The 19,260-nt window shown below is 54.6% G+C and overlaps 1 protein-coding gene across 17 annotated transcripts in view; it reads left to right on the forward strand.

The window, feature by feature from the left end:
* The first annotated feature begins 5,615 nt into the window (after nucleotides 1–5,615).
* Nucleotides 5,616–19,260, forward strand: part of BIN1 (bridging integrator 1) — a 59,534-nt gene continuing 45,889 nt past the window's right edge. For 5 of the 17 annotated variants that reach the window (XM_008953626.5, XM_003828270.7, XM_063595184.1 and 2 more), the window contains exon 1: nucleotides 5,861–6,341. In XM_008953626.5, coding sequence (XP_008951874.3) covers nucleotides 6,258–6,341 — 84 coding nt within the window. In that variant the 5' untranslated portion in view covers nucleotides 5,861–6,257. Of the gene's footprint in view, nucleotides 6,342–19,260 lie in introns of all 17 variants that reach the window. The other 12 variants (XM_055108571.3, XM_055108574.3, XM_055108573.3 and 9 more) reach the window with 8 other exon arrangements.

Raw genomic sequence — 19,260 nt, forward strand, 5'->3', positions numbered from 1 at the left:
TACAGGCATGAGCCACTGCACCCAGCCGAGGAGCTGATTTCTGAACCCAGGTCTATCTGCCCTTTCCAAAATATCATGGAACTTGAGAGTGGTGGCATTTTACACGTGAGAAAGATGGAGGACAATTTGAGTCAGGGAGCCCTTCCTGAATACCACACCACACTTACGCTGCCCTGAAATAACTGGTGCTGCCTTAGAATCTTCGGCATCCTGAGCAAGACAGCCCCCTCCCTGTCTCTGTAAGAGGTGAAGTTACACCTCTTACAGAGGTGTAACTCCTGCTGTCTCAGGAGGGAGGTACAAAGCTGGTCTGTTCCAGACACCACAGATGACCAAATGCTAACTGATCTCAGTAGAGGACCCACCAGCTGAGTGCCTTCAGGTAAGCCCACTTTTTCCAAGTTTCCATCTATAAAAGGTCAGCAAAAGTTCTATCAAATGCAGGATTATTATGGTAGCCAAAATAGTATGAAAAAAATTGCTTTGTAAGATAGAATGATGATGAGGATAGTAATATTGCTAGCTCGGAGCCTCTTAATCAATTCTTGAGTTGGAGAAGAAAATGGGGCAGGTGATCTTTTCTCTCCAAGGGATAGGAGGACTGTCCTTTGCTTGCCTCTGTTCTTCATGGTTTTAAAAAAATCATTTCCCAAATGATAATGAGATATCATTACATACCTATTAGAATGGCCAAAGTCCGGAACACCAAATGCTAGCAAGGATTTGGATGGAGCAACAGGTACTCTCATTCATTGCTGGTGAGAATGCAAAATGGTCCAGCCACTTTGAAAGACAATTCGACAGTCCCTTACAGAACTGAACACACTGTTACCATACGATTCAGCCATCATGCTTCTTGATATTTACCCAAAGGAGTCAAACGCTTATGTCCACACAAAAACCTGCACATGGATGTTTATAGCAGCTTTATTCATAATGGCCCGAACTCAGAAGCAACCAAGATGTTCTGCAATAGGTGAGTGGGTAAATAAAGTGTGGTGCATCCAGAAAAGGGAACATTATTCAGTGCCAGAGGAAATGATCAAGCTATGAAGAGACATGGAGGAAACTTAGATGCATATTGCTAAGTGAAAGAAGCCAGTCTGAAAAGGCTACAAACTGTATGGTTCCAATAATACGGCATTTATTCTAGAAAAGGCTAAACTATGGAGACAGCAAAAAGATCAGTGGTTGCCAGGGGCTGGGGGGTGGAGGGAGGGATGAACAGGCAGAGCACAGAGGATTCTTAGGGCAGCGAAACTATTCTATATGATACTCTAACAGTAGACACGTACCATTGTACACTTGCCCAGACCCATAGAACGCACAAGCCAAGAGTGAGTTCTCACATAAACTATGAACTATGGGGGATAATGATGCAACAACGGAGGTGCCTCAGTTGTAACAAATGTCCCACTGTGCTGGGGATGTTGATAGTGAGGGGGGTTGTGCATGTGTGGGGCAAAGGTTATGGGAAATCTCTGTACCTTCTGCTTACTTTTGCTCTGAACCTAAAAGTGTTCTAAAAGCCTGGCCAACACGGTGAAACCCCATCTCTACTAAAAATACAAAAATTAGCTGGGTGTGGTGGTGGGCGCCTGTAATCCCAGCTACTCGGGAGGCTGAGGCAGGAGAATCACTTGAACCCGAGAGGCAGAGGTTGCAGTGAGCTGAGATCGAGCCATTGCACTCCAGCCTGGGGTACAAGAGCGAGACTTCGTCTCAAAAAAAAAAAATAAATAAAAATAAAGTCTATTTAAAGCAAACAAGCAAACAAACACAGAAACATGGCTTCTCCAGCTCTCACCGTTTGGATGCACGGCACACTCCCTCTGCCTGTGTGCTTTATCTTTCTATTCTGCCACACTGAGGTTTCCCAACTATTGCCCCAGGGGACATTGTCCTCATTTCAATTTGTATTTTTAATAGCACTTCTTTCTGATGACAAAAAGAGTACATGTACAAAGTTTGGAAAATAAAAAGAAAAAGAAGTAGGAGAAAAAAACCCCACCCCGAATTGCTCCACCTGGAGATATCAATCACGTTTTGGATCGCGGCTGGCACGATACTGTTTACATTAAACTGTATTATCCTGTTAACATCACATTTCCCTATCATGAGAAACTTCAAGAACATATTCTTTTGGTAAACATTTCATACATGGCCATACTATAGTTTAGTTAATCATTCGGCATTCAGGTGGTGATATTTAGATGTGTTCAGTTTTGCATTATTATAAATAATGTGATGAACATCTGTGTGGTGAAAACTTTGCCAAATTTTTGAATTAAATCATAGACTTGGAATTATAGGGTGGAAGAATATGAATATTTTGATTATTCTTATTCTATTACAAGATTGCTTTCTAGAAATTCTGTTATCTGTTTACACTCTCAGAAGTAGAATGTGAGTTTCTGTCTCTATGGTTTTATTAAGTAACATAATATAAAAAGTAATTTGTTGATTTGATGAAAATGAAAACAGAAATGGTATTTCATTGATTTAATGAACCTTTCTTTTTGTCTGGTAAGTCTGACTTTCGAAAACTTATTTATTAATTATTTGAATATCCAATTTTATAAATTGTCTACTATATATTGGGGTTTTAATGTTTTTCTTATGAATTTGTAAGAGTTCTATTTTATTGCCAAAAAAATTTTCCCTAGTTTCTTACAGTTTAATTTTTATGTCAAACTTATTTTCAAAATGGGAATAACTCTTTTCCTGGTAATTAAAATAACGGGCTGTCATGGTAAAAAAAAATAACGTACTATAGAAAATTATACAGAAAAAAGTAAAAATCTACATTCTACCCCTTGAACTTGTACTAACATTTTTAGATCATTTCCTCCCAAACTTTTATCCTATGTTTTTATGGTATTTTCTGAAGTTTAAGAATTCTAATTTTTATGTACCTCAAAGCAAGCATTTTAAAATTTCAATATATTCTCCAGTGCTTTTGTGTTTAGAAATGTCTTTCTAATCTAGCGATCTGATAAAGAATCACCTCTAAAAAAACAGAGCTGTGATTCTTTTTTTTTTGAGACGGAGTTTTGCTCTCGTTGCCTAGGCTGGAGTGCAATGGTGCGATCTCGGCTCGCCGCAACCTCTGCCTCCTGGGTTCAAGCGATTCTCCTGCCTCAGTCTTCCTAGTAGCTGGGCTTACAGGCATGCACCACAACGCCCGGCTAATTTTGTATTTTTAGTAGAGACAGGGTTTCTCCATGTTGGTTAGGCTGGTCTCGAACTCCCAACCTCAAGTGATCCGCCTGCCTTGGCCTCCCAAAGTGCTGGGATTATAGGCAAGGCATTATGTCATATTATAGAATATTAAGGAAATTAAGGGGGAAAGAAGTCAGCCTTAATGCCTGGACCTTAACACATCTGCTTCCTTTATGCATTGTTCTTTGAAGACATTGATCATGAGCTTTTAATTTATTTTAATTTATTTTTATATGGTTGCAAGTACAATTTCCTATCTTTTCCTTTCCTTCATAATTATGCCCTAAGCATTATTTTCTCATTGCTACGTAGTCTCGGTAATGGTTGTTTTAAATGATTCCCAATGGCCCCTCCTGTGGCTGTGCTGTCACAGCTGACCCCATCCCTCTAATGAACACTTCCGTTGCTTCCAATTTTTCTGTCAGGCGATATTTAGAAACACCAGAGTCCAGTGAAGCAGAATCTCCCACTGTTCCCTGGGGGCTGACTGTAATGCAATTTGACTTTGCTCATTTCCTCCTTTCTTCAGAGGAGTGTTGGAAGAAATCGCTTTTAGAGAATGGTTAGAAAAACGACCAACAGAAAATGAGGAGGAAGGAGATCATGAGCTGAAAGCATGTTGAGCTTTTAGGAGGAAGCTGCTTTAGAAGCCCAGACTGTGTAGGTTTTGCTTTTGTGACTCACAAATCGGGCATGAGTTTATAATAATTTTGACAGATGCTTTTCACTCATGCAGCGCTTGGTGCTTTTGAGGGCTTTGGTGCAGGAAGTCTTGATGCAGAATCTCTGCTTATCATTTGCTGTCTGTGTGACCTACATCAGCGGCGCCTCTGTCTTCCTGCAGAATAAGAATACAGTCAGCCCTCTGCATCTGTGGGTTGGGCATCCATGGATCCAACCAACTGTGGACTGAAAATATTTGGAAAAATACAATAAAAAGTAAGACTACAACAATAAAATAATATAAATAAAAAACAAGGCCGGGCACAGTGGCTCACACCTATAATCCCAGCACTTTGGGAGGCCGAGGCGGGAGGATCACAAGGTCAGGAGATGGAGACCATCTTGGCCAACATGGTGAAACTCCATTTCTACTAAAAATACAAAAATTAGCTGGGCATGGTGGCACGTGCCTGTAGTCCCAACTGCTCGGGGGGCTGAGGCAGGAGAATCACTTGAACCCGGGAGGCAGAGGTTGCAGTGAGCCCAGATCGCGCCACTGCACCCCAGACTGGCGACAGAGTGAGACTCTGTCTAAAAATAAATAAATAAATAAATAAAAAATGCAGCGTTAACAACTATTTACATAGTATTTAAATTGTATTAGCTATTACAAGAATCTAGAGATAATTTAAAGTATTTTGGAGGATTTGTGTACGCTATATGCAGATACTGTGTCAATTCATATGAGGGACTTGAGCATCCCTGGATTTTGGTATCCACGGATGTGCTGGAACCAGTCCCCTGGGGGATACCGAGGGACATCATGATAATAGGCCCGGAAGAGGACAGATGAACACACTGGGCCATGGGGCAGCACTGAGCGGTGGTGGAAGAACCCCGAGTAGCCGGAGAAAGAGCAGGAGGGCCTTCCAGGGAAGAGGGAATGGCCTGTGTGAACCCAGGCTGAACCTCTCATTCCTGGGACTCGATTTCTCCATTTGTACAAACTGCTTGGTTTGTGGTCTGCAAGAGCCCTTCCTGTTCCTCCAGGAAGCCTCTCAGGGACCTCTGTCCCTGGCCAGCTCTGCTCCTCTGACCGCTGCGGGTCCTGCAGGCCATACCCCTGGCTCGTGTGTGTGCACCAGGCACGTCTAGGCCTCTTCAGCGGGACCTATCTCTCTGCTCAACTCAATCAACAGTTCTTGAGAAATTTCCAGGGGCAGCAAAGTGCTGTAGCCCCTGACATGTTTTAGGGCTGAATGGGGGTGGGTATCAGCAGACTCAATACGTATTTATTAACTTAAAAGAAGTGTCATTGGTCTATTGGCAAAGCTGGTTAGCAATAACCTTATCTTCTCCAGGAATAATGATCACTAATCATTCCTTCCTGCTGGGTGTAGGAGACAACCCGGCGTATGGTGGTGGAGCACCTGGGAGACAGAGGCAGAGATCTCGTTCCTTGATCCCGGCGCGTTGGTTGTAAAGTAGGAACAGTAATAGCACCTACCTCTAGGGCCACGGAGACCGAATGAAATAATGCCTGTCAAGTCACTTAGTACACAGTAAGCACTCAGTAATGCTAGGTTGTTGTTATTATAATAAATTTTTAGCGAACGGGAAGACCAAGCACCGGTTGGTACTGGGCTAGGCGCCGTAGGCAAAGATGTGGAGATGTCCCGGAGGCGCCTAGGGTATCCGGGCGAAAACCCGAGGGCCGAAGGCTGGGAGGAGGCGGAGCGTCGGGCACCGGGCACCGGGCGGGAGGTGAGCCCCTGGAAAAGGAGGGGGCTCCGGGCGCGCTCTCCCAGCAGCTGCGACTCCTCTGTTCAGGGCCGCACCCCCTTCGCCCCACTTTCTCTTTGATTTCGAAAGCACTCCTCTCCTCCACCTAGTCTCCTTTCCTGGGTTGCAGGAGATTACTGCTTGCGGGGAAGACCAAGACGCCAGGCCGGCGGATTAGTCCCCGCCCCGGGGCGGTGTAGCTGGAGCGTCAGGGGAGTCCCGCTCGCCGCAGCCCCAGCGCCGCGCGCGCCCCTCCCTCCTCGCGGACCTGGCGGTGCCGGCGCCCGGAGTGGCCCTTTAAAAGGCAGCTAATTGTCCGGAGGGGGCGGGCGGGGGGCGCCGACCGCGGCCTGAGGCCCGGCCCCTCCCCTCTCCCTCCCTCTGTCCCCGCGTCGCTCGCTGGCTAGCTGGCTGGCTCGCTCGCCAGTCCGGCGCACGCTCCGCCTCCGTCAGTTGGCTCCGCTGTCGGGTGCGCGGCGTGGAGCGGCAGCCGGTCTGGACGCGCGGCCGGGGCTGGGGGCTGGGAGCGCGGCGCGCAAGATCTCCCCGCGCGAGAGCGGCCCCTGCCACCGGGCGAGGCCTGCGCCGCGATGGCAGAGATGGGCAGTAAAGGGGTGACGGCGGGAAAGATCGCCAGCAACGTGCAGAAGAAGCTCACCCGCGCGCAGGAGAAGGTGAGCGAGCCGGAGCCCCAGCAGCCGCGGAGTCCCAGCCGCCGCGGAGTCCCAGCCGCCGCGGAGTCCCGGCCACCTGTCCCCCTATCCTCCGACCCCGGGGCCTGGTCCTTCGCCAGGATCTGGTGCTGTCACCTCTAGAGGAGCGCTTTCGAGGGGCTTCGAGGTCCCCAGGCTGCGTTCCCCGGCGCTCTGGGTGCCCTCTTAGGTTTGCGTCCTCTGTCTCCCGACACCCGGCCGGGGCAGGACAGGGCCCCGCTTTGCACCTTCGTGGCTCGGCTGCACAGCAGTGGCCGGCCCTGCTCCAGGCTCTTCTCAGGCGCGCGCTCCCGGCTACCCCGCTTTGGAGGCCAAGGGCCGGGAGGCTGGGAGGCCAGGTGGTGACCCTCAGCTCTCCAGGCCCATGCAGGCAACCTAGGCGGGGCCGGCGCTCGGGGCGAGAGGGAGTATGTCCCTCTGCCCCTGGGGACACTATTCCCCCGGACTCCCAAGGCTGCTTCTCGAACCGGCACCCACAATTCCTTCCTTCCCACTGCTTCTCCACTTTCGTTCTCCGTGGGCCGAAGGAGGGATTGGGTTTCCTTTCCCGAGAGGTGCCTGCGGCCTGGAAGCTCCCGCCCAGCCCGGCCCCACCGGGAGCCCAGGGCTACGCACCCCGCAAGGAGGTGCCCTCGCCCCAGCAGGGGCTTAGCGTTTCCGGCGGCCGGGGAGCGGGTGGCGGCACTGGCTTTGGGAGCCCACGGCCGGGTGGGGAGCTGGCCTGGAGGAGGCGCGTGGAAGGCGCCACAGGAAACCCAACCCCTCCTCGCGGAGAGCTGGAATGGGGGATGGAGCCGGGGCCTCCCAGGGTGCCCAGAGCGTGCAGGAAATGCAGAGATTGAGGGGCGGGGGTCTGCACCCGGTCAGCTGTCTATCCCAAGCCACCTCTGGTTTATTGAATTGGATCACGCCAGCTGCTGACGCCACTTCCCCTGACGACTCCAACTCTGAAATCTGAGATTGCAGAATCTGTGTTTCTGCCAGGGTGGCCCCCCAGTGCCCCGCGGCCAGGCCTGCCCCCTCTCCCACCCGCTGCGCGGCCGCCGGGTGGAGGCGCAGGGACGGGCCGGCCTTCCCCTGCCAGGCCTGGTGGCTGTTTATAAACAATGACTTTTGCTTCTGAGACCCGCGGGCTCCCTAAGGATGCAACCACGTGATTGCTGGGGGATGGGGGAAAGGGGGGCGCCTAGAGCTTCCCCATACCTCCCTCAGAGTCCTACTGCTCATCCCTGTGTTTCCTGGCTAAGGAGGTGGGTGGGTGTGCATTGAAGGAAGGGCCCTCAGCCAAGTCCAGATTTGCCCAGACCCAGCTCCCCAACCCCCCACCCCAGGGAAGGAGGAGGAGGAGGAGGAGGGATTAAAGCCCCAGGAATAGCTGGCTGGGGGCTGGGAAGACTTCAGGTTGTGGGGTGGGGGGGTGGCAGCACAGATGCAGCCACCCCTGCTCCGGGCTGCCATGACTGGGTAATCCATCTGTGTGCCTGGAGCAGGCAGCCCTGGGCCAGAGCCTGCTTCCTTCCCTAAAGGGCCAGGGAGATGAATGGGAAGGGAGGTTAGCTGAGCTGTGTTCCCTGCCCCCTTCCCACTGGTGTCCCACCCCTTCCTGGCTCCCCAAGGCTCTTGGTGTGTCTCCTTTGCCCTGGTTGTCTTTTCTCTGCAGCAGCATCTTTGATGTCATTCTCAGGGCAGTAGGCATGGGCCGTGTCCCCTCCAAGGAGGTGGTGATGTATCACTGAGCTCCTGAGCCACCATCCCTCTCTCTTGAGCCCCTGTTCTGTGGCCACGGCCCTGTTCTGTGACAGTTGGTCAGCTAGGCATGCTGGTCTTGGCCAACAGCTGACCTTGCCCATGCCGGGCTTCCTGGGACTGGAGTTGTTTAGTGTTCCAGCTGCTCTCTGCCTGCCGGAGACTAGTTAGGGACCCTCCCCCCATCAGAAACCAAGGCAGCATGACCATCATGACAGGCATCCAGGCCAGGTCTCTGAAAGTAGCCTTCCCCTCCCTTTGGGTTGCAGGCCCTGCTCCCAGGAAGCCCCATGCCTCAACCCACAGCAGCCTCTGCTGTGTGCCTTTCTGTAGAGTCTGTGCCATCATTGGAGGGTCATCCTCAGTGTCTTCTGTTGGTGATCAGTGCCGCCTCTAACTCCCACTGTCAATGAAACTGGAATCCTAGTCTCTTACAGGCAGCCCCACCACTATACCTACCTTGCCTTGGTGAAATCTGTGGGTAATGGGGCAATTCCAGTTTCCCTGTGGCTACAGGAAGGTGTTTCCTGAGCAAGGATGGCAGGAGCTGTGCTGGGAGGCTGGGAGAGTCCTGGCGTCCTGGCGTAGGAAGAAGGGCACGTATCTTGCATCCACCCTTCACCCCCGGCCTCCCACATCCACTTCCAGCCCAAACAAACATCCAGACTGTGAGGGTGACAGTGTGGTCAAGGGCAGCCTGCACTCTTGTAGGGTCCCCAAGCCAGCTCTTTTTTGACTGTTGTTACCTGTTGACCCTTCTGCCTCCACCACTGGTCTGGCTGATCCCTGAGGGCAGGGCAGGGCACATCCAGGTGTGTGCATTGAGGATGTTACCTGGCCCCAGTCGGTGCTTAGTGAATGTTTTTGAACTAGGGATTTGGGCCTGACGCAGGCTGATGGTGGATTGATTTGTGTTGTTTGTTCTCTGCCATCACTCATTCATCAAATCCTGCCTGGATACAGGCCCAGTGCCTCCTGGGCTGAGTCCCCGATGCTGTCTCAGGCAGGGTGCATGTGTCTGGCCTGTCTGGAGCTTTTTCTTGAAGGTCCCATGGCCTGTGGCCTTGGTGTGAGGAGGGTATGAGAATAAATTGGAAGGGTTGCCAGGGCCTGCCAGCATGGCACCATTGCTCCTGGCCCCCTGGCCACCGCCCCCGGAATGCGTGGGGTGCACTGTGTGTGCTGGGAGCTTGAGCCTGTGGGCGCTGTGAGGTCATCTTCCCATTGCGTTTGGCTTGTCGAACCCTCTATAAATGATTGTGTCCATTTTTGGGCCTCAGAAGAGTGGCTAGGCAAAGCCAATGTAGGGTGGAGCCTGGGTCAGATGACGGGGAGGATTAGAGGTTGGCAGGCCGGGCCCCTCGCGGGATGGGGCGCCTGGGGAGAAGGACAGCTGAGGGGGTGGGGATCTGGCCTGCTGGCCCCTGAAGGCCCACGGCTTGGGAGTCCTCATGGAGCCGGCCTGACGGAGCTGGGCCTTTCTCTGGCCACGCTGGGCTGACAGTGAGCACAGGAGGAAGGCTCTGGCAGGGTGGGAGTGTGCATGCTGTCCCTCCCTCCCGGCAGGTCCTGAGCATGCTGGAGGGGTGCAGGCTGGATAGTGGGGAGGGCCAGCTGGGCAGAGGGAGGGCCCAGGGTTGTCAGTACCCAGCACAGCGCTGACATGCCGAGAAGAGGCTCGCTAAAGGAAGGTGCAGTGGTGGCGATTCCTAGAGCCTTGATGCATGGCCATGAATTGCACTATGCTCAGCTGCGTGGTCAAGGTCTCCTCACGCAGTGGCCACCTTAGCCTCCTCTGGAGGAGCCAGGCCTGTACACCAAGGCTTATATTTGCAGCAACCTCAGAAGCAGCAATGCTACACCTGAGAGTGGGTGCATGGTCCCTGTAATAGGAAGGACAATGCGGGCATAGGCAGGCCCAGCCACCTGCCCAAGTCACCCAGGCCCTCAGTGACGGCACTGGGAGCCCACCCAGAGGCCCTGGTCTCCTCACCTTGGCCACTGACTTTGCAGGGGTCCCGCCCCCTTCCCAGGCCCTAGCACAAAGATGCCCCCCTCTACCCACATTCCCATCTCTGTCCATCTTGGGGCCCATCTCTGTCCTTCTGTCCTTGAATGTCTGAGGTTCTTCCCTGCCGGCTACTGTCTTGTCTTTTTCTCTGTCTCTGTACCTCCCTGCTCTGGGCCTCTTCCCTCTGAACTTGCTCAGGCTCTTCCTGCATCTCTCCAGTCTCAGCTTCCCTTGGACCCGAGTTACTTATGTAGATGGTTCATCTCACCCTGCAGGGAAGGCTTCTGAGCTGGGCATCTTCTGTGGGTGGGCCCAGGTGTGTGGGTTCTTGGGTGTTCGGTAAAGGCGTGTGGGCATGGGAGGTTGGAAGCATGGCTTCCAGACTTCCCCAGTCCCCCAGGGGCCCTGGATGGCCTGAGTACAGCCTTCTGGCTCATGCAGGGACCAAGCCAGGCACAGGCTACTTGTCCAGGCACAGCCTACTTGGTAGGCTGCATGGGGCGTGGGGAAGGAGAAGGCATTCCAGGAGGTGCAGGCATGGTCCAAGGTGTGGAGAGAGGTGTGAGGACATTGAGGATGCCAGCTCTCTGAAGAGAAGGGGTGCCTGGGTGGTAGATTCCCTCCATATTTCATGAAGTTGTGAAGGCCAGGAAGATCTATGGATCGCAAGGATTCTTGGAGAAGCTGAAGTTTGAACTCTCTGCGCCTTCTTCAAGATCACCACATCGGGGCTCCCTTCTCACTGGCATCTGACCAGGTCCTTGTCCCTGGACTCAGTGTCCAGCCCAGCTGGTCCCTTACAAGCTGTGTGACTGTCCCTGAGGTTCTAGAATCCCTGAGTCCTACCCTTGGAGGTAGGCCCTCTGTCCTCATATCTCTGTAAGGAACAGCATGCACAGGCGTGCACAGGCTCTGGGTTTCCCTGACGTGCTGTGGACCCTTCCTGAGCCCTGTTTCTTCATGTATCAAATAGGGGATAAGAACGGTTCCTCTTCACACATGTGTTGTGGGAAGTAAAGCCCCAGGCAGGTGCTTGGGGCATAGCAAGTGCTCGTTGAATGCCAGCTCTGTGGCAGAGCGGCACCTTGAGCCCACATGTGGCACCCTCTTCCTGCATGGCCCCACTTCCTAGCCCCTGTCCCCAGAGTGTCCATTACAGGCCTCTATAGACAGCTAATCCCTCCTGAGCCTGGGGCTGATCAGGCTTATGACGTTCACAGACCCGGGGCAGTGAGTGTATGTGCATGCATGTGTGTGGGTGCAGTGTACAGGGGTGGAGGGTTTGGGCTTGGGAATCAGAGAGCTTTAGAGTGAATCTTGACTACTCCCACCATAAACTGTAAGTTTTTTTCTGTCTCTGGGCTTAACTTTTCACCATTGGCATATGATGAAGTTTGTGTGTTCATTCCTTTATTCATGCAACAAATATTGAGCACCACCATATACTGGGCACTGTTCTAGGGAGTGGGGACCCAGGAGTCAACAGAACCAAGCCCCTGCTCTCCTGGAGCTGACATTCTCACCAGGGGAGATGGTGAAGAAACCACCAAGTATAGTGGCAGGTGCTTAGAGGGGTGGTGAGGCAGGGACTCACCTGCCCTCAGGACTTTCTGCATGTGTCCCATGTGGGAGGAGTGTGCTGGGTTGAGGACTGAGATGTGGACGTGACTGTGGGAGCTCACACAGCAAGTGGATCGGGTGGAGAGAGGCAGGTGGGCAGCTCCCGTCCCAGGTGAGGGGCACCCACGGGAGGATGGCTTCCTTTTGGATGCCACCCTGGTTTGTTGTGTTTTCCTAAAGCTGCCTGTTTGGCAAGCCTCCTTTTAGGATTAAGAGTGCAGATGTGCAGCCTCACTGGGTGTTTGTGCAGGGCAGGTGGGCAGGGGCACCTGCCCAGGATGGAGGATGGGGGGGGCAGGAGGGGCTGCTAAAGGAGAGGAGGAGGGTGTCAAAGATGGCCTCTGCTGCCCAGGGCCACTTGTAGGATTCTCATGCCAGGCAGCGACTCTGGGTGCGGTAGAAAGCTCTAGACAGCTGAGTTTGTCTTTCCCCCGCACATTCCTACCCTTGGGCAAGTCTCACTGAATTCTTGGAATCCCAGTTTCCTCATCTGAAACAGGGGTCATGATCTCTGCCGCTGGGGCTGTGGTGAAGACGAAATCGAAATGTGCTGGAGAGGCTGCCCGCTCAGGTGGGGCTCCAGGTTCTGCTCCTGCGGAGACCACTGGAGGGACTCAGCCTACTGCTGTTCTTGTGCTGTGGAAGAGGCCCAACACCCGGGCTTCTGAGAGGCTGCCACCTCCTAAAGACGCCGCAGGGTTGTGGACCTGCCAAGGGCTGACAGGGGTCAGGGCTGGGGAGCCGAGGAGAGAAAGCCAGCCTCTTCCTGCTCCAGGGAAGCCCTTGTCAAATATTAACTTAAACATAATGGCATTGTTTCCTGCATACTGGCTGCATGCCATCATCACTGTGGACAGGTGAGAGTATTATACGTCCCATCCACCAAGGAAGAAACTGAAGCTGGAGTGATTGTGTGACTCCCCAGTGGGCCCGTCTGGGCTTCCACCTCCCTTGTGGTCCGTAGGATCAGTAGTGGGGCCTGGCCTGGGGCAAGGCCTTGGAGACAAGCAAATGAGATGGAGGCGTCCAGCGGACTCCCTGCATAAAGCCCTGATGGTGAAGGGGTGTCATTGTGACAGACTTTGGTCCCCAGGAACCTCCCCTATTTAACAAGACTTGGGGCCCCTGTCGGCCCCCCAGCTCCACCTGGGGTCTAGGCTTGCACTTTGGAGTGTGTGGTAGACTCTGGGGTGATGGGAACACCTGGGGTTTCTAGGTGCAAGTCCAGAGATGGGGGTTCATGCACGCAAATGAGGACAGACAGGACCCTGTGCTGTGTGTTTTTTCCCAAATAGTAAAAGCTGTCTCCAGTTTATTCCAGTCTAGAAGAACACTCTTGGCCGGGTGCGGTGGCTCATGCCTGTAATCCCCAGCACTTTGGGAGGCCGAGACGGGTGGATCCCCTGAAGTCAGCAGTTCTAGACCACAGCTGGCCAACATGGTGAAACCCCGTCTCTACTAAAAATACAAAAATTAGCCTGGCGTGGTGGCGGCGCTTGTAATCCCAGCTACTCGGGAGCCTGAGGCAGTAGAATCGCTTGAACCTGCAAGGCGGAGGTTGCAGTGAGCTGAGATCACACCACTGCACTCCGGCCTGGGTGACAGAGCGAGACTCCGTCTCAAAAAAAAAGGCCAGGCGCAGTGGCTCACGCCTGTAACCCCAGCACTTTGGGAGGCCGAGGCGGGCGGATCACGAGGTCAAGAGATCGAGACCATCCTGGCCAACATGGTGAACCCCCGTCTCTACTAAAAATACAAAAATTAGCTGGGTGTAGTGGCGTGCGCCTGTAATCCCAGCTACTTGGGAGGCTGAGGCAGGAGAATTGCTTGAACCCGGGAGGTGGCGGTTGCAGTGAGCCCAGATCGCGTCACTGCACTCCAGCCTGGTGACAGAGTGAGACTCTGTCTCAACAAATAAATAAATAAGTAAATAAAAATAAAGTTTACGTCCCTCTAATTTTGTTTCTGTTATTGCTACAGTATTTCTTTAATGAGATGATGGTCATACTAGTTGTTTTTTAATGTTCCTGGCGGGGAAAGAACCATGCTGCCGACACTGCCCCCCCTACCACACACACACACATGCACCCTGCGAAGACTTCCTGGGGGGAATCCCATACTCTGGGCACTTTGCTTTGCTTCCTGACCCAGGCAGGCCCATGTGTCTCTGGTCCCTGTGGTCACCAAGGCATCTCATCCCCTCAGCTTGGCTCACAGTAGATGCATACTTGTTGCACATGTGGCTGCATGGATTCTTTAGGCAGTGGGGAGACAGCACTGATGGCTGGCAGAGGCCCTGGAGGCTCCCTGGGTTTGAGGGTGCAGGGTGGGAGTGGGAGGGATGCTGTGTCTGCAGGATTTAGGTTGGGGCTAGGCTAGTGGGTGCAGATCCCACCCTGCCCCGGCCACCCTGGAGGGACCCAGGATCGCTCCTCATCACACTCCCCTGTGGTAAAGCAGCCGTGGTCAGCTGCTCAGGGCTGTGGTGGGGCCTAACCTGAGCTGGTGGCTGTAATGCTTGGTGCCCACAAATGGGGTTCTTGTGATTGGCCCAGGCCCAGCCGAGGAGTCCTGCCTGATTTTAGGCCAGATGCCAAACAGGGCTTGGCCTCGGTCCTCTGCAGGGGCCTGTCCTATGAGAGAAAGCTTTCAGGTGACAGCAGTACTGGGCAGTGCTGGCTGGGGGTTCAGTGTGATTTGCTGGACCCAGACATCACTGTGAGAGCTGCTGCACTTGGACACATTTCCCGGCTTTTTGCAAAGCCTCTTCCCTCTGCTTCCCGGGCCTGCACCTTCAGCCCCCGTCGTGACCTAGATCCCAAGTGCGACAGCAGGTGGGGTGGGATTGGGGTCACAGCAACAGCATGGGGCATGGGGGTGGGGTGGTTGGGCCTTGGAGCCTGGGGCCACAGTGGCCTTGGGGCACTGAGGACTGTCCTGTGGTGCCCCTGGGAGTGGGCATTCATGACTCCATACTATGCCCAGCCCCCACTGCTGCCTCCAGCCTGCAGACATCTCCCCTCTGCTGTGTGAAGGCGGCAGTGTCGGGTGGCTGAGCCCGGATTGTTACGGGGAGTGAGTGGGTGGCTGCAGCAGCCGCCACAGGACTGGGTTGGGGGCGGGGGAAGGATTTATCACTACCAGGGTCTGTGGAGCTCAGGCCTTCCGTGGCCTCCCCATCCTCAGAGCCCCTGAGGCATCCCCGCTGGCTCCTGAAATATGGTCCTTGTTTTGTGGGTCAACTTCTTACTCTGAATGAAGTCCCCCGAGGAGCCTGCAGATCACCTGGGTAGAGGCAGCGATGGCTTCGCATTTACACCCTAAGTCATTCTGTCATCTGTGACCTGCCCACTGTGGGTGCCTGCTCTCAGGAGCTCCCAGCCTTGCACACAGCACTCATCCCAGGACTGTGGATTGGGGAGGGCACTGGAGCCTGAGGGGCTTTCCCTCAGGCCCTAGCAGTCAGGGAAGGCTCCTCAGAACCTGAGCCAAGTTCAGAGGGCAAAGGAGGCAGGTGGTAGTGTGGGGAGAGATGCTTGGATGGCAGCGGGAACAGTGCTTGTCAGGGCCCATTCAGGGCCTGAGTTTGAGAAGATGGGCAGAGGCTGGGCCTGGGCTGTAGCCCGGGGCCCTTGGGTGAGGCGGGCCCTGCCCTGGGCTCTTCAGCTTCCCTCCCCACGTGTTGCCTGAACCTTTCTTCTGTCTCCTGGTCTGGCCTCAGCCAAGGACTGTATCTTAATTGTCCTGGGTTGCAGGTGAGGGGATGAGCCTGGAGTCTCCAGAAGGAGTGGCCTGGGCCAGATTAGAATCCAGCCATGCCCAGGGTCTGGGGCAGGGCTTGGGCCTGGAGTCCACCCCTGTTAGGGCTGGGGACACAGGGGCCAGGTGACACCTGTCGCTGGAAGGGCAGGTGGAAAACATCCTGTACCTGCCCTGTCCCATGCATGCCTGCTTCTCCACCTGCTGCACAGCCCAGGGTGACACCAGGAGGGCTGACGCTGCTGGGCCTGGAGGGGTGACGCTGCTGGGCCTGGAGGGCTGACGCTGCTGGGCCTGGAGGAGTGACGCTGCTGGGCCTGGAGGGGTGACGCTGCTGGGCCTGGAGGGCTGACGCTGCTGGGCCTGGAGGGGTGACGCTGCTGGGCCTGGAGGGATGACACTGCTGGGCCTGGAGGGCTGATGCTGCTGGGCCTGGAGAGCTGGCGGCTGGGAGGTCTATCAGTGGATCCGCTCACCCTTTTTAGGGCACCCCTGTATGCACGGCCCTGTGTGGCCAGGCCGTTGACTGGGATGGCCATAGGGGTCCTTTTGTTGCAGAGCTGGGTCAGAGCTAGGGAGGGGCCTCAGAGGAGTGGTCCTGCCAGCTGTGGGGACCCCTGGCTCCAGGACAGACCCCCGAGTGGGGAGTGGGCACGGTAACGTGAATAATGCCACAGTCTCTGTTGTGTGGATGGAGATGGGGGCAGTGTCTGGCAGCGAGGGGTTTCCACCAGGCCCGTGGCTGGAGAAGCTTTGTTGGAACCACAGGGCTGGCAGGAGTGGGTGCCAGGAGAGCCTTTGCCAGCCCAGCCCTTTTTTCCAACAGCTGCTGCTACTTTCTTTGGACCTTTGCTCAGCTCGCCATCTCTCTGGCGCTGAGGCCAAGATGCCTGAGTCCAGGGCAAGCAGGGGCCCTTCTGGCACAGAGAGGCCTGGGTGGGAAAGACCCCTTGAGGGTCTTTGGCCTCCTATCCATTTGGCCCATGGCAGCTCCCCTTTTTTCTCTGGCCTGAAGTGGCATGAGCTGTCTAATTACGTGTCAGGGGCCAGATGCAGGTGATGGGGTGGATGGAGCTTGGAGCTGGACCCTGGGACCACAGGCAGATGGGCAAAGGGAGGGGAGACACTGAATGAGAGAAAGGGGAAGAGGAAAGTTAGGACGTAGGGAGGAAGGAATTCATCCCCTTGGGGCTGCTCCCCCTATGGCTTGTTGGAGGGTCTGGGAGGATGTGTGGGGGAAGCACGCAGCTCTGCCCTCCCTGGTGGGTGATGCAAACGCTCTTTCCCAGGGAGCATCTCATGACAGCCCACGGGCATCATTCTGGCTTTTGTGTTTTGAGCTTGTTGTCTGTGCTTATGACAGGTTTCTTGAAAGTGAAGTTCAGTGAGCTTCCCTGCCATTCTCTCCCCACCACCTGTAAAGGCTGAAAAAGCTAAATTGGGAGCTGATGGTCTCACCTCCCCGGGACAGAAGTCAGCTCTCCTTTGACTTAGACCCTGATAGAATGGGGAGGAGAGGGCGAAAGATTGCAGGTGGGGCCGAGGCTGGAGGGGGCCAGATGAGGGGCACAGGGCTGGGGGTGGAGGTGAGGGTCTGGCATCATTTATTCATTCACTCACTTGCTCACTGGAGGAACCTGCTATGTAGCGGAAGACCACAGGCTCCAGGTGGGCCACCAAGCCTCAGTGTACCCACCTGGGGACCGGGAAGTGGGAGACTCCTCTCTCAGCAAAACAAGGTGAACTCCCGACTCCTGTAAGTGAGAATGGCAGCAGCTGAGTTCCTGCTGGGTCCGGCTGGGTCTGGAAGGTTCAGGGGGGCAGAGCCATTGCACCTCTGTTGCATTATGTAATTTACTAAGAACCATCACACCCGCCGCTTTCCATTTGTTTCTCTCTGTGCCCTGTGAGGTAGGTGGGACCAAACCATGGCCCCATCTGGCAGATGAGAACAGAGGCTGGAGAAACTCTGGGATTCCCTTCCTCCTGGGCCTCAGACTTGGCCCCAAGTTGGCCTTTCCCAGGCGCTGCCACCCCCATCCCTGAGTCCAGGGAGTGGGAAGGAGGTGGTAAGAAGAGCTTGGAAGGGACTGTTAAGGTGCAGATGTCTTCATTGTCTTCAAATGAAAATCAGTGTGGGGGCTGCCTTTGTTGGGGAACACCTGGCATATGTTTGGGGGTGGGAGTGGGGCCCCTGGGTGGCTCCAGGAGGCTGGCACACCAAAGGGAAGGTGAACCCACAGAGCCAGGCCCTTCACCTTGGGATTTCCATACTCCGGGATCCACCAGTGACCCCCACCAGGGAGGCATGGTGCAGGGGACCTGGGTACCGACAGGAATCCAGGGACCTAGGAGGATCAGATTTGAATGAAGCTGGCCTGACTGTGCTCCTGAGAAGCATACCTCCCACCTCCCACAAAGAAGGAGTTGCAGGGATCCTGGGGGATGTTAGTGGCTTGGGAGGGGACTCCAGGACGAGAAATGAGCTGACTCTTGTTCTAAACTGAGAAACAGAATCCACAATTAATTGGATGCATTTGCTGAACCTGGGACAGGACCCAAATCTTGTTCTTTTTCTGAAATATAAACCAAGCCAGGAGTTTATTTATTTGTGTCCCCTCTCCCTGCAAGGACTCAGTGAAGCAGCCTGTCCTGGAAGGCAGCCTGGCTGAGCTGGAATGTCACCGCCTTCCCCGAGTTGACCCGCCCACCCTGTTCTCCTGGTCTGGTGAACCATGGGCCTGGAGGAGGCCCCATGGTTGAGAGGGTCAACCCCCCCAGTTGAGGGGGTCCTTCCCTGAGGGCATTTGGGGCAGCACCACCTGGGGGCTGGTGGGCAGGGTCTGTTGATCCTGGGCTGTTCTGGCCTGGGGCCAACTTCAGAAGCCTCCCTGAGGAATGGGTGTGGGCTGCAGGGCCGGGTGGGGGGAGCTGAGTCAGCACTGTGGGAGCCCTGATCACAGCAAGGACAGAACCTGATGCCAGCGTCCGGCTTTGTGCCACTGCACTTGCGGGTCACCCTGCCTGCTGCACTGCGAGAGACTAGGGAGGCCTTCCCCACAGTCTGCAGTCGGCTCCGCGCCACTCCAGTGCTTAGACTGTGTGCCTGAGCCATGCGGGGAGAGACAGAGGGACCTGGAGCTCCCAGGTTGCACTGGCCTCCTGGTTAGCAGGCAGCGGGAGCCCCCAGGTTCCTGCTCCTGCTCTCCCTCCTCATCTCCTTTTGACTTCCATAAAATGGGCTAACAGCCCTGTTTGCTGGTCTCAATCCTGAAGGGGGAGGCTAGACCCATCATGCCTGTGTTCCTGGCTTCTGGCACATAGTAGGCACACAGTGCCAAGTGAATTGGCATGTGAGGCTTCGGAGGATAAAAGCCTTTGTATAAGGCTTTGCAAAGCACCTTACACAATGCAGCAAGGTAGAAAGAATATGATTTTCAAGTCTCAGAGCCCCAGGTTCAAATCGTAGCTCTGCTCTTCCTCAGTGCTTTGACCTTGGACAAGTTACTCCCCCTCCAAGTTTCAGTGTCCCCTTTTGTGAGGTGGGATAGTATCCTGCGTGGGAGGGTTGTCATGAGGATTAAACGGGAGAACAGGTGTCTCCATTTCACACACGAGGACCCTCAAGGTCGGGGTGCCGGCTCGTGGACCAGCCCTGCTTCAGGGCGGGGAGCAGGGCCCTAGGCCAGTGGGGGGTGTCTAGCTGCACCCATGCCCTCCGTGTGTATCTTCTAGGGCCATCCC

The sequence above is a fragment of the Pan paniscus genome, chromosome 13, assembly GCF_029289425.2.
Source record: "Pan paniscus chromosome 13, NHGRI_mPanPan1-v2.0_pri, whole genome shotgun sequence".
Lineage (NCBI taxonomy): Eukaryota > Metazoa > Chordata > Mammalia > Primates > Hominidae > Pan > Pan paniscus.